General features: G+C 36.0%; 1 protein-coding gene across 5 annotated transcripts; it reads right to left on the reverse strand.

Annotated features, from left to right (window-relative positions):
* Positions 1–332: 332 nt before the first annotated feature.
* Positions 333–14,564, reverse strand: LOC133529396 (protein FAM98B-like). Of its 5 annotated transcripts, none has more exons than XR_009801126.1 (5): positions 14,196–14,564; positions 10,246–13,283; positions 7,817–8,323; positions 1,227–5,708; positions 333–843 (listed from the first exon to the last, which is right to left on the reverse strand). XR_009801126.1 is itself a non-coding variant. In XM_061867100.1 (5 exons), the coding sequence occupies exons 2-4, from the start codon at positions 9,056–9,058 to the stop codon at positions 5,265–5,267; spliced, it is 744 nt and encodes a 247-aa protein (XP_061723084.1). In that variant the 5' UTR covers positions 9,059–9,257; positions 10,246–10,780; the 3' UTR covers positions 333–843; positions 1,227–5,264. The 5 variants fall into 5 exon arrangements, 2 of the variants coding, with proteins under 2 accessions (XP_061723084.1, XP_061723085.1); XM_061867100.1 differs by lacking the exon at positions 14,196–14,564 and adding an exon at positions 9,043–9,257 and having other exon boundaries at positions 8,040–8,323; positions 10,246–10,780; XM_061867101.1 differs by lacking the exon at positions 14,196–14,564 and adding an exon at positions 9,043–9,257 and having other exon boundaries at positions 8,067–8,323; positions 10,246–10,778.
* Positions 14,565–15,106: the final 542 nt, after the last annotated feature.

A 15,106-nucleotide genomic window follows, 5' to 3' on the forward strand; every position in this document is an offset into this window, starting at 1 on the left:
CACAAAGGTCAGAAATGAGAGTTAAATTCTGACGCTCGCACTCGACGATTGAAACGCCTCTAAAAATAGTATTTGCACAGACATAATCTCGATTGTTATGTGTTAAGCGGCATATAGAGAGTATTATTTTAATATGCTGTACATACAAGCTAATAGGTAGTAATAATACAAAAATATTTTCCATCATTTTCATCGCACTTGTTTACGAATTCCTACAGTTGTTTTAAATATTTCGTTATTTTATGCGAATGAAATATGTTAAAGTTAAATTAAGTATTTTTTGGAATCAAGCTGTAGGTAATTTTAAACGCAAAAATAACCTAAATGCTTAATCTGTTTCCATTCATTTTGTTTTATTTAACATTAAGTGTATTCCCATTATTGTGCGATGAAATAAAACAAACATTAAAACATTTGTAAAAATTAAACGTACAAAACATTCTTAAAATACTAATCAACACCACCTCCTCCTCCACCACTGTCACAACCGCCCCCACTGTCACAACCACCGCCTCCCCCACTGTCACAACCACCACCTCCCCCACTGTCACAGCCACCGCCTCCCCCACTGTCACAACTACCGCCTCCCCCACTGTCACAACCACCGCCACTATCACCACCTCCAGTGTCACAACCGCCGGCGTGACCGCCTCCCCAACTGTCACGTCCACTGGTAAACATGACGTCATCATAGGCTGGCGGCGCGTCGAATCCGGGGCTAAAACCAATCTCCATGTCTGAAGTTCTGTTAGTCACGTAACGGCCCCTGCGGGTCTGGTTCGCGCGAGGCTTAGGCTTTTCCCTGCAGCAGTATTGGCACGCTCGAATTATAGTCATCAGGAACTGTAAAATGAGATTCTATTTTTACAAACTTGTATTATCAAATCTCTAAAGGTAGATTATTAATTTTCAATGAAATATTTTACACTTAATTTATTTCGCTAAATAAGTGGGATTCACGCCGGACTTAAATATAAACGGTTTTTGAGGACTTTACTTTTCAAATTTTGATGAATGCCACTTGTACATTTTCTCTTTTGTCCAATAAAGTTTTAATGAAAAATCCAATAAATAAAGTATTCAAAACTCAAGAAAACAAAGGATCAGGCACTTCCATTTTTGATTTAGAAATATCATTAGATAAATTAAAATAGGTTCAAAATGCATCAAATATCTCTATAATGTATAATTACTTATTACATCTAGGTATATGAAAAGAAACTTACGATTCCGAATGCAGCCGAACAAATAAAGGCCACAAATAACCAAAAAAACCAGGGGGGACCTGGAGGGACATCCATTTTTCACGATCTTTCACTACACCTTAGCACATATATTGAAGAGATATGTTTAAACACTTTGAGTACTGCTTTTTAGGAAAGAAGAATTTATTTAATTCCATTGTAGTTTTAAGTTAATATCGCAGACCTGGCCTTTATTCAACAACTTCTGAGACAGAATGAAACAAACACGCGAGCATGCCGTCTGGGTTTAATAACATTGGAATTCCCCCACAAGAAAATATTTCTCATTCAAATTTAAATCTTACCCCAGCGATATAAAGTCCTAAATTATAGACCAACTAACAACGTCTGGACAAGCCAACGCACGTGGATAAACCATACGCTTTGTGGATGCGATGACTCATTGCGAGTGCTATGGCTAGTTTACCTATATTTAACCAATTGATTACATTATAAATAGATATGTTCATTAATTCAATTGGCTAAGATCTAATTTTGCGTGGCCGCAAATAATCTCCTGTTATTATTGCACCACTGTATCGAACTATTTCTATCTCTTATGGTTCTACGGAATATAATTGGAAGGAAGCAGTCTTCGATTACTCTGCGTCCGTATTTTTAAATTAGAATAAAACAAACTCAAAAATGGACGGCAAAGTCAGCTTAGCCGGTTAAAAATAGGTCGCGAAGTGCGTAGTTAATGGTTAGTCCAAAATTAAAAAGCTAAAACCATTGCAGTCTCGATTTCGCGACAGCAACATTAGGTTGCATACAAATTGCATTATTTGTCGAGTTGCAAACTTTTTTAAATGTTGAAATCGCAATAAGTAAATAAACAAAGTCCATTAAACAGCCAAACAGATGATCAGTATCTACTTATGTTTGTACCGCGACTATCTATAAATGTTTAAAATTTACAAATGTATAAATATTTCTTCTTACGTCCATGTGACGGTTAGTAAGAATTTTGTTTACTTACTTTCTTTGTGTATATCAATACAAATATCTTAGACGGTATTTTTTAGGGTTCCGTACCCAAAGGATAAAACAGGAGCCTATAACTAAGACTCCACTGTCCGTCCTTTCGTCCATCTGTCCGTCAGTCACCAGGCCGTATCTCATGAACCGTAATAATAATAAATTTTCTTTATTTAGATAACTAGGATCCATTGGGGTACATAGTGACTTAAAATCTATTGTTAATAATTAATAATTAATTAATAAATTAAATTGAAATTCACAATATTATAAATAAATTAACATAAAATTCACAATAAAATAACTCAATTAAATTAAAATTCAAAATTAAAATTCACGCAATTAAACTACCCATGATCATTAATTTATTAATATGTTTGTGCATGGGAGAATCAGGCTTTCCTACAAACATTTTCAGGATGCCGTTAGAGCTGCTCCGCATCCTATTCACTAGCGAGGCAGTTCTTTTGCGTACGATGGCGTGAAAACCGTCTGTGCGCGCCTCCGCAAACATTTTTGAAGCACTACAGAAGCGGGGCAGCTTCAAGCTATTATTAGAAAGCCGTTATTATATTGAGCCCTCAGGGCACTGAGCGACTTCTGAGTGCCCCGAGTAATAGTTGAAATTTTCTCAGATGATATATACATACCGCTATAACAACAAATACTAAAAAGTGCGGAACCGTCGGTGGGCCAGTCAGATTCGCACTTGTCCGGTTTTTTTATAATGACAATAATTTTCCTTGTGGTTTATAACTATAAAATTCATAGGATGCATCCTAGGTTTCCACCTAGGATATTCCTATGCCCCACAAGCAGCTCAAAAAGTTTGAAATTGTTGTTTGAAAAGTGACTAGATAATTTATCTTGATTTGTTTCATGCCGCTTTTTACATATATATTGTTTTACTTGACTATAAAATAAGCATATTTACTCGATTAATTCTTATGATAAATTTTGCTTGGACCTTTTTACCTGACTAATTTCTTATTAAACATATTGGTAAGATAATTTTACCTAAATGTATTTATGCCGTTTTTACTAACGGGAAGACTTTTAACATGAAATTAAACCGTATCATAGTGCACACGTAGGCTTTGATGACTGCAGCCGATCTAGAAGAACTTGTCAGAACACCAAGCGACACGAATAGTGATAAGTGGACGTGTGAGGCCATGTTATCCACAGTTTGAAATGTGTATCCAGGGATTGAATTACCGTTGGTGTCGTTTGTGCAAGATAATTTCCCAATACACTGTGCGTGTTATGTACTTTTAGTGGATCCGGTTATGTGCTTAATACCAATAAAACATAATTTATTAATTTTATGGTTCTATGCTACTTTCAGGTGGCTTTTTGATAAAGGGCAACCGGAAAGTAGCATAGAATCATCAAGAAGAAAGAAATCTAAAGTGATGTTGGTAGGTACCAAGATCACATTAGATTTCTTTATTCTACTGCAGCGAAGTTCGTTGATCTAAATTATGAATAAGCAAGTATATTCATTGTCAATGCAAAACTTAAATAAATATTATAGCACATAGATTTGGCCTCAGCTCAGCTGGTTTATAAACAAGATAGAGGGTCGGATTGGATTCTCGGATTGGATTGGCAAATTAGTATAGCTACTTTTTATTCGTGATAATTCCTTTCTGTTGATAATACTTAGGTATGAATGGTTATTATTTATAACAGTTCCATCCTCTATACCTACTGTTTTATTGTGGCAGAAGCTTCAATCCTTGTTGTGGCGATAACAGTTTTTTTTTTTATTCTAGTTGATGGCTTACATTAGCTAAGCTGATTATTTCAAAAGATTGTGTTATACACACATGGAAAAATAGACGTAAATATCTTATAACTGTGCAAATAATAATGCATGTCATTAAGATTAAGATTGGTTGTAAGTAATAAAAAAAAGATTTAGAAAAAAGAGAAGTATTATTTTTTTATGGTCCAGTTCCCATATACATGGGTAATGCTTCCTTCTTCCTCGCGTTGTCCCAGCATTTTTCCACGGCTCATGGGAGCCTGGGGTCCGCTTGGCAACTAATCCCCATAATTGGCGTAGGCACTAGTTTTTACAAAAACGACTGCCACCTGACCTTCCAACCCAGAGGGTAAACTAGGCCTTATTGGGATTAGTCCGTGTTCCTCACGATGTTTCCCTTCACCGAAAAGCGACTGGTAAATATCAAATGATATTTCGTACATAAGTTTCGAAAAACTCATTGGTACGAGCCGGGGTTTGAAACCACAACCTCCGGATTGAAAGTAGCATGCTCTTGCCGCTAGGTCACCTCTTTTCTTTACAGATAATGCCAAAATAAACATAAAAACTAACTAATATCTAGAATGGGCCCACAGTGCAGGTCGTCAATAATGCACTTATTACATATGTAATCAACTATAAAATCGTCTTTATTGCCAACCGGCACACCTTTACTAGTTTCACTTACGCATTTTTTAAAGCAATGTACACTCAAATAGGAGTTTAACTAAAATAATCGTAATATTATGGCAGACTGGATCTTTGGTCAAAAAGGATAGGTAGCACTACACTATGTAAAATTGCAGACCGAGATCAATTTTTATTAATCTATGAGTGAAATATCAATTCGAAACCATAGACTAGCTAATATTTAATAACTTGCTCGACTGGCTGACACTACATGAGTTAGTTATTACAAATGACCTCTAATTGTATAAGGTACCTGGACCGAGAGGTACGAGGTAATAAGGTTATCTGGAAAATAAATTTAGCAAAAAATATTTTAATTATTCAGATATTTCAGAATACTTCATTTGTTTCCCCAGCAGCGCAATCTAGGTTGGTATTTGATCAACTTATGCCATTGAAGCGCAAGCGAACGCATACGAAAGACGGCCACAATAAATAACTACATAAATCATGAATTTGCTTCCATTGAGTTTATTCTAATATCTAGTTTATTTGCATTACTGTGTAATGAAATATGATGTGCTTACTATTTACATAAAAACATTCGTGAAAATTAAACGTACAAAACATTCTTAAAAAATTTAATCAATACCACCTCCTCCTCCACCACTGTCACAACCACCCCCACTGTCACAACCACCGCCTCCTCCACTGTCCCATCCACCGCATCCCCCACTGTCCCATCCACCGCCTCCCCCACTGTCCCATCCACCGCCTCCCCCACTGTCACAACCGCCACTATCACCACCTCCAGTGTCACAACCGCCGCCACCATCACCACCTCCAGTGTCACACCCGCCGCCACCATCATCTCCTCCAGTGTCACAACCGCCGGTGTGACGGCCTCCCCAACTGTCACGTCCACTGGTAAACGTGACTTCATCATAGGCTGGCGGCACGTCGAATTCGGGAAAATCACTGTCCAAGTCAAAAGTTCTTTTGGTCACGTAACGGCCCCTGGGTGTCTGGTTCACAAGCTTAGGCTTATCGTTGCAGCAGCACGCTCGAATCATTATCACGAAGACCTGCAAAGTGAGGTTTTACTTTAACAAACTTGTATTGTCAAATCTGTTATAGATACATGGAGGATTCATTTTCAAAGAAAAAAACACTAAATCCTTTTTTTTATTTAATGAATGATGTCCTTGAGGACTTCAATCATTGTGGTAGAAAATGGCATTAGTATTTTATTTCTATTTAGTGCAATAAAGTTTTAATGAAACAATAACTAAAATACTAATAAAAAGCAATAAATAATAAAAATATGTAAATATATTATCATTTATCAGTAATTCTACACATTTCGACATTTCCATTTTTGATTTGACGATATCATTAGACAAATGAAAATAGGTTCAAAATACATCGAAACACTCTAAAACGTATTTATTATACATATATTTAAAGAAACTTACGATTCCGAAAGGAACCGAGCAGAGAAAACCCACAAGTACCCAGAAAATCCAGTGGGGACCTGGAGGGACATCCATTTTTTACGATATCTCTACACCTTATCAAATAAATTAAAGAAATATGTTTAAGCACTTTGAGTACTGCTTTTTAGAAGGAAGAATGGTTTTAATTCCATTGTAGCTTTAAGTTAATATTGCAGACATGGCCTTTATTCAACAACTTCTGGGACAATGAAAGATAACAAACATGCGAGCAGGCTTAATAACGTTAGATTTCCCCCACAAGAAAATATTTCTCATTCAAATCATATTCAAATTGAAATCTTACCCCAGCGATATAAAGTCTAAAGTATAGAAATATGTATTAACAACGTCTGGATAAGCCGACGCACGAGGATAAACCGTACACTTTGTAAATCCAATGACACATTGGTTAGTTTATAACCAATTGATTACTTTATAAATGACATGTTTGTTAAGTCAATTAGCTAAGATCTAATTTGGCGTGGCCGCAAACAATTTTCTTGTTATTATTGCACCACTGTATTAAAATATTTCTGTCTTACGGTTCTATGGAATATAAGAGGAAGGAAGTAGTCTTGTGTTGTTGACCAGTGGTATGTTATAAACGCAAACGGTAGGAAACAAGGCTTCCGACCAGAGTGACCTTGGTAAATACCAACCGACTCGACCGTATAGTATTGGTTTGGTTGGCCACCAAACTGTTTTGACCCCAGTCGGAAGCTTGGTTGCCAACCGTGCAGGGCTTTAGGCAAACCAGCTTAAGGATTGCTTGTGATTTTGATAGATCTGGAGATCATGTTATACTAGGCTAGGAACGAGTTTATAGTTGATAATGGTTTTTGAATAGGGTGAGTGGCCTAATTTTTACATATTATATTAAGAGGCTGTCAATACCTAAAGCGCGCACACTGTCTATTTGTATCGGAGTAAATGAGAAAGCACTGTCGCATGTTACTGGACCTGGGCAAGGGAATAATAAAAAAATTATTTAAATTAAAAAAAGTGGATTATTAGTGTAATTACAACTAAATTCGCCATGATCAATTAAATACTACATAAATTTGAACCTTACGCAATCGGCATACGATTCAAAATAAAAATGAGTTTGATAGTTATCGTTCTGTTTTGATGCCATGCAAATGAACATGGCGTCATTGGTGTCTATAAATATCATTCATATTCGTGAACTTTAAGTCAATCCGCTATGATCTATAATCGAGTGGCTGGCAGTTTATACCTCCTAATTTAATGCAACAGTTGCTATCTCTAAAGATTCGATATTCGATAAATAGTAAAAGAGACAAAATACTGTCTCGTTTATTGAGTATCGTGCGTTGAACTATAGATGGCGCCGCGCCGTTGCGCGAATTTTTGGAAAATGTCAATCTACATATTCTACTCTTCGTGACTCCCGTCCGTCGGACGTTCAGGAAGAAAATATTAATGAATTTAAAATTGAATTGTATCACTCTTTAGCGTCTAAGGCATATTATACCATTCAAAAACATCTCAATGACATACATTTGTAAAAGAGTAGGTATAAGTAATTTATGCATGCGATACACATGACATTCTTAAATATTTGCATGTCTTTGTGATGGTATATATATATATATATATATATATTTTTTTTTCAAATATGCATGTCCAATTGTACAATGTTTTAGCAAATAAAACTGATTCTGATTGGAACGTACATTCTCTCCTTTCGCTCGTACTTGTCCATAAATTGCCGAGGGCGAGACGCATTACAATTCAAATATCATTCTTATGTCAGTGTACGATCTAATTGGCTTGATTGTATAAAATAAAGCTATCATGGCCATATTCATCTTTACCCTGTTTTTTCATAGCTAAATCTCCACATAAAGTTTTCCGTGCTTCCGTCCTTTTAATTAAACAATTCAAACGTATTCTTACTACACTAAATATCAAATATATATTAACGTCAGTCATCACAGCCTCCCCCACTGTCACATCCTCCCCCACTGTCACAACCGCCGGTGTCCCCACCGCCACTGTCACATCCACCACCCGTGTCACCGCCGCCTGTATCGTTGTCACAGCTTCCGTGGTCGTTTCTGCTGTTGTGACAATTGTCATCCCTATCATTGTGATGGCCTCTGTCATTATGATGTCCGCTGTCAATGTGAATATTAGGTATGTGAGGTATGTCGTCGTCGTATCTCGTATGGTGAGCTCCGCTGAAAAATAAAAATAAAAACGTGATTAAAATCAAAATTGGTAATGTCAATTACCTGTTACTTATTATACCTAACAGGTACCTTCATTGTCTCTTCATCTGGAGCTGTATTCTGATTGCAATAACAAATTCTGAATTTGTTATTATAATCAGAATACACCCCATAGTAATCTTTTAACCATAGTACTTTTTTTTTCTAGAAAAAATTTATTAAACATAAAACTAGAAAGCTAGTTTTTGTAGTGCGTCAGTTTTTCCTTGGTTGCCTATGCCCAAATATATTTACCTAGCCGTGAAGACGTACCTCTTATAATTAATTAAAAATCTGTATGGCAAAAAAAAACGAAAAACTATGTGGGCACTCTAACAGCTCTCTACTTCATAGGGTCCGTCCGACATCGATATCGGATTAGCACTTTCGAGAATTAAATCATGTCGGACCCTCCGTCAGCTGGCGGACCGATAATTTCTATTTGTGTGCGTATAATTAATATATGTAGGCATAATTTTTGCTGTAGTGTGCCGCTGAAGCAGGCGCGAGGCGCGCCGGTGACGCAAGTACACCTATCCTATCGTTCATGGATCCGTCCGATCCGATATCGGATCGAATGTGAAAACGCTCTTATTGTAAAAGAAATAGAAATATTTGCAGCCCAATAATCAAAATAAATAAATAAATATCATATGACATTATTACACAGTTGACTAAATCCCACTTACATGAAACCGTCTTCATCGTGCCTGGTCTCACAACTATAATGGCTGACAACTGGTACTATAGGCCAGTCATGTTGGCCGTAGTAATCATCATCATCGCTCATATTTCTGTTCAACCGTGTTGTCCGTTGACCGTAAGTCTTTCTGTGTGTAGTATTTGAAGTAGGTTTTGTTTCACGGTTACACCCTTTGTATAGTCGATATAAGGAGTAGATCAACTAAAAAAAGAATGTAGAAATTAAAATCATAATGTTTATTACCGAACCGAAGACCGACCAAACCGAACCGACCTAACCGAACCGAAGTTTCGGTTTTGGTTTCGGTAACTTTCGGCGTAAAAACACGTTTTGACCGACGGTTAGGTTTTGGGCGAAACTAGAGCAGGTTTTAGGCATAAAATTCGGTTTAGGTTGACCATATTTTTTATATCAACCTTAACCTTTTAAATTATTCTTGTAGGTTAACTGAAAGAGATCCCGTATATGGAAAAGTTCGCTTTTGTACTACACATTATATATTCTATCTGCTGTAAAATATTTATATTTCCAAAAGTAAAATATTTTATTACTTAATGCGCAAATGTTAAAACTAGCTACTTACGGCCCGATTCGAAGAATGATTAAGACACGTTTAAGATCTTAGAAAGATCTTTAAAAGATATGAGATGAGATATGATATCGAAGACATGTCAAACTTGACGTTTATTCCGCTGTGATCCCAATAAGATCTATCTACGATAATTCTAACGTCAAAGTGACATTGGTTGCCCGAATCGAGCTGCTTCTGTCAATTATACGACCTACAAACGATATCTAAATGAGAACTTATCTAAACCAGAACTCGAATCGGGCCGTTATTTAACATTATTCACCATTTATTTTGTTAATGTTCGTATTGCATTGTATGTTATATATTGTCAGTTATAGTTTATATGTCTTATACAAGGTGCAACAATAGTGGGGATCAATTTGGGCATATTTATATAATGTTCTGACAAGGAAAATGTAGAAGAAAAGTTTTTTTGATGTGAAAAATTTCTGGCCTTTGTATGGAGGATTGGCCGAGTTGGGATATTTATTTTAATACTTTATTCCTTAATCACAACACGATACTGAATATGCCCTTAAACGGATCTCCACTATTTTTATTACACCTTGTATTTCAATAACTGTATTATTTATTAAAAAAAATTTATAAAGAACTTACCAATACTCCAAAAATAATAACAGCGAAAGCCGTAAATAACACAAGCACTTCATTCATTTTCCTCTGAACATTCCTATTCAAACACTTGTTGAAAAACAACAATTATATTATTCTAGTGTCTACTAAATATTTCTCCAAATAAAAACGTAAATAAAAATACCACGCGTCTTTGATAAAACAGCATCTACGCCCAAATGAAATGTTTACTATCAACTTGCCGTGATCAATATTGCATTACGCATACAAATTTAAACCTTACTTTATTGACATAAGTGTCAAACTAAAAATGAGAGTGCTAGTTCTCGTTCTGTGTCGATGCCACGGCAACGAACATGGCGTCATTGGCGTCTATAAATATCATTCGCATTCGTGAACTCATTTACAACTTGAAGTCAATCCGCTAAGATCTATAATCGAGTGCTTGACAGTGTTTGCCTGTTAAATGCAACAGTGTTATCTCTAACGCTTCAATAGAAAGTGAAAGAGACAAAACTCTGTCTCGTTTTTAAGTATCGTGCGTTGCACTGTGTTCGTATGGTGTGGATATGACGTCCGACTTTCAATCCGGAGGTCACGGCTTTACTTAAATTCTGGCTCATATTAATGAGTTTTTCGGAACTTTTGTTCGAAATATCATTTGATATTAGCATGATATTTGCCACTAGCTTTTCGGGGAAGGAAACCTGTATAATTGAAGAAATTCAAAGCTATATGTGAAGCCCCCAATCCGCATTGGGCCAGCGTGGGGACTATAGTTCAAGCCCTCTTGCGCATGAGATATGAGAGGAGACCTCAGACCAGCTGTGGGACGTGTATAGGCCGAATTATTATTTATTATTATGCTGTAAAAATGCATATGTATTTCATATGTTCAATATAATTATATTTGGGCAGTAAAAAATATTTATATAAAATTTTACGTTTGAAAACTCGAATGTGTTTAAGAAAAAATCAAAAAATTATCTCGTGTAACCCCAGTAAGACACAAGTTTGCGCGTTTTCCACTAAGAAAACCCCATTTGTCTTTGCGTCAAAATTCCAGATTCCCCTTACCATCTCCAAGAGTATCGGGAAACTCGGTGTTGACATTACGAACGAAGTCCAATTTCGGGGTCATTTGGAACTCAAAGCCAAACTGGCCTCAATAGAGTGAAACAGTACTTCAAACCAGGTCACCGGCTTTCGTTATACAAAGCGCAGGTTGGACCACATATGGAGTACTGTTCTCACCTCTGGTCTGAAGCACCGAAATACCAACTCCTTCCACTTGACTCCATCCAACGTCGGGCAGTTCGTATTGTTGGTGACCCCGATCTCACAGTCAGTTTGGAACCTCTCAGTTTTCGGAGAGATGTTGGCTCTCTATGCCTGTTCTACTGTCTGTACAATGGGGAATGTTGTGAAGAACTTTTTGAATTGGTGACACCGTCGCGTTTTTATCACCGCACCTCCCGCCAAAGAAACAAAGTTCATTTTCACTTTCTCGACACGTGGCGATCTGCCCAGAACGTGCAAGTTGTGGAATGAGCTACCTTCTGAGGTCCCTTGCGCTATGACATGGGGTTCTTCACGAAGCAGGTATTTAGAGTTCTCAAAGGTTGGCAACGCATAAGTGGCTCCTCCGATGTTGCTTATATGTCCATGGGTGGCGATGACTGCTTCATATCAGGCAGCTCGTCTGCTCGTTTGCTGCCTATTACATAAAAAAAACAGTCTCATTTTGTATGGCATTTAGAAACAGCGCGTCACGGGACGTTTTGGAAACTCAAAATCCCATACAAAATGAGACTTCACGCAAACGCGTACGTCACGTCTCGCTATCGAATAAATTTACACTAGGGGTACAGACATCTAAAATCCAAGCCAACTATCTTAGAATAGCCATAGATGAATGAAACACAAATAATAATGTAATAAATATATACGTATCTTGTAAGATCTCTTTATTTTTATATTCATATTTTAAAATGCCTACCTTTAGGAAAGAAAAAAAAAATGATAATAACTATTAAATTAAAAATAAAATAAAATTTCTACGCATTAAGCAAAAAAAAAACATTGAATACCAAAAATACCTTACATCATTTTGGAAAACAGCTGATACTCTCCAAACTGCTGGATCGATTTTTATCAGACATAGCTAGAAACCACTGCAAGGACACTCGGTTTTACGTAAAAAAAAACACATAGAAATAGGTCCATCCGTTTGAGAGTTACGATGCCACATACAGACACTCAGGCAGACATTGGAGTCAAACATAAGTAACACCTCTTTTCTGCGTCGGGGATTAAAAATGGCAAATTAAAAACAACGAATTAAAGAAAATGAAGGTGAGAGATGCGTCCCATTGCACCTGTCATTTAAGATTTAACGTTTCTAGATAGTAATTATCGTAACAAAAATCAATAAAAAAAATGTATAGACCTTATCCATACAATATAATTACTTTAAATAAAACCTATTATATCTCCTTTCCCAGGCCTCAAACTATCTTCATGTCAAATTTCATCTAAATCAGTTCAGCAGTTTAAGCATAAAGAAGTAACAGACAGAGTAACTTTTGCATTTATAATATTAATGGACCTTAGGGACCAGCTTCCTATAAAATGAATTATATGAGTTCCAATTTTCTTCAATCAGTACCGCCTCCCCCACTGTCACATCCACCGCCAGTGTCACCACCGCCACTGTCACATCCACCGCCAGTATCACCACCGCCACTGTCACATCCACCGCCAGTATCACCACCGCCACTGTCACATCCACCGCCACTGTCACGTCCACCCCCACTGTCACAACCGGCTCCAATGTCAACTCTGATGTCATTACCGTTGTCACTGGCCATTGCCATATTATGTGCCCAATTATGTGTCGTATGAGCATGTATGCCATATGCGTTACTCGTATAGTCTGATGGGTTATCCCATGCATTTTGACTGAACTGATCGCCTGAGCTCCTCATATTGTGATTGGGTGTTATGTTTCTTCCGGTTTTTGGTTCTTTGCGCAGAAAGCATCGACATATTGTTAGGCATATCTGAAAAAAAAAAGAAATTTATTTTTATATTGAAGATTACGGTCGTTGCCCAAATCGAATTATACAGGTTCCTGCAAATAGGTTTTGGAAAGACCTAAAAAAAAGAAACATTGAAGAAATAGGTTCTTACCGTGTTTCCATAAGTTATTTAATTGTTATATTTCTTAAAAAAAGTGTTAAAGTATCAAAAAAAGTTTAAAAACAATTGGAATTGACAGGTACTCCATACAAAAATAAACTGTCATAGGGATCATTATTTGCCGCGTCAAGTATAATGGTTTTGTTTTTAATTGTATTGTTTTAGGTTTTTTATTGTATTTTCATTTGTTTTGTAGTTTTGCAGTGCCTTGATAGTAATACTGTAATGCTGTGTAACTAATTTGAATAATAAAATAAATCATGAATAGCGACAGCAGATAAAAACGCTTCGAAATTATTTGTATTTTTAGTTTCTTCGCAAATTCTCTAATGTGGTCTACAATATTAAAAAAGTTTCCTCGATTTCGCCAAGTTATAATCATCATCTGACTTGATTACAAGATAATAGCTTCACACTGTAAAGTATAGTAAAAATAATAAATAATTATTATTAATAATTAAACATCTTCAGATTTTTTTAAATATATCAAACTGCTGGCTTATTTTCATTTATATATATATACATATATTAATTAATTCAATTTTTTATTTATTGCAATTAGCGAGTTCATTCGTCTTTCCAATTATTGTCATTTTTACTTATAAAGGTTTAGCTGTTAGTACTGATTGATAGAAATAAATAAATGAAATTAAATTAAATAAAATAATTTTTCATCGCACCTGCTGTTTCCCTAAAATATGAACCTACATATTTTAGATAAACAGCAGTAACTTAAAAAATGATTGCAATTAAAAAATAAGAGCTACACTTACTACTACAACGATACTTGATATAATCATGGCCAAGATGAACCAAAAAAACCACGGCGGTCCACCCATTGCTGTGTTTGTATATCTTTTCACTGAGATCACTAACATATTTATGTCACTTTTCTAAATATCCATCACAGACGATACTTTTTACTACGTATTTTGAGACAAATAAAATGGCGCACCCATTTGGCAAAAGCGTCCTTCAACGAATGTACAAAAATGTGCATTGGCATGGCCATTTCGAACTAACAAGCCTTTATTTTCTATTGACATTAGTTTTGCTCGAGCATCTTGCTCGTAATACATTGCTTTGAGTGAAATGCGCTGCATTTTTTTAACAAAATAAATCAATAACAAAATTTGCTTCGAATGTCGCTCAAAGTTCTTATTTCAACACCAACTGTGTTGAAATAAGAACTTTGATCCTTTGAAATACGTTTGAGAATGCAGTTGCATGGTTGTCAGTCCTTTTGCTTTGCAGACCGGTTGGTTATTTTGGCAGGGTACGTATTGCCTTTCCAATGAACCCAGCGATTGATTCTTTCATATGATTATGAACCTTAATATACTTTATTTAAGATTAAGAATTGCTTTTCACAATCAATTAACATTTTTAATGCAGTTTAGAGTGATGTTCAGGAATCAATCTTAAACCAAAACAATAAAGTTTATATTCAAATAATTAAAGTCATGACCGTCTATAATTGCTACGAGCTGTCACGCTGGTTTTCTTACCCGGCTTGGGGAAACCCATGATGAAAACTGCGTGCAATAATCTTACTAAATTTAGCTAAATAATTTACCTTGTAAAATTTAACTCTGCCAATTTAACTAAGCACAACAACGTTTCAGAACTTCAAACAGGTTCTAACAAATTACTTCCATCAGCTGTTCATGGCTATCAAAAGATA

The sequence above is a fragment of the Cydia pomonella genome, chromosome 20 (assembly GCF_033807575.1).
Source record: "Cydia pomonella isolate Wapato2018A chromosome 20, ilCydPomo1, whole genome shotgun sequence".
Lineage (NCBI taxonomy): Eukaryota > Metazoa > Arthropoda > Insecta > Lepidoptera > Tortricidae > Cydia > Cydia pomonella.

Excerpts from the sequence above, each read along its gene's own strand:
- LOC133529396 (XM_061867100.1), bottom strand. Across the intron at positions 5,709-8,039 it reads TATATTTGATATTTAGTGTA|GTCTTCGTGATAATGATTCG; the intron begins GTAAGAATACGT and ends CTCACTTTGCAG.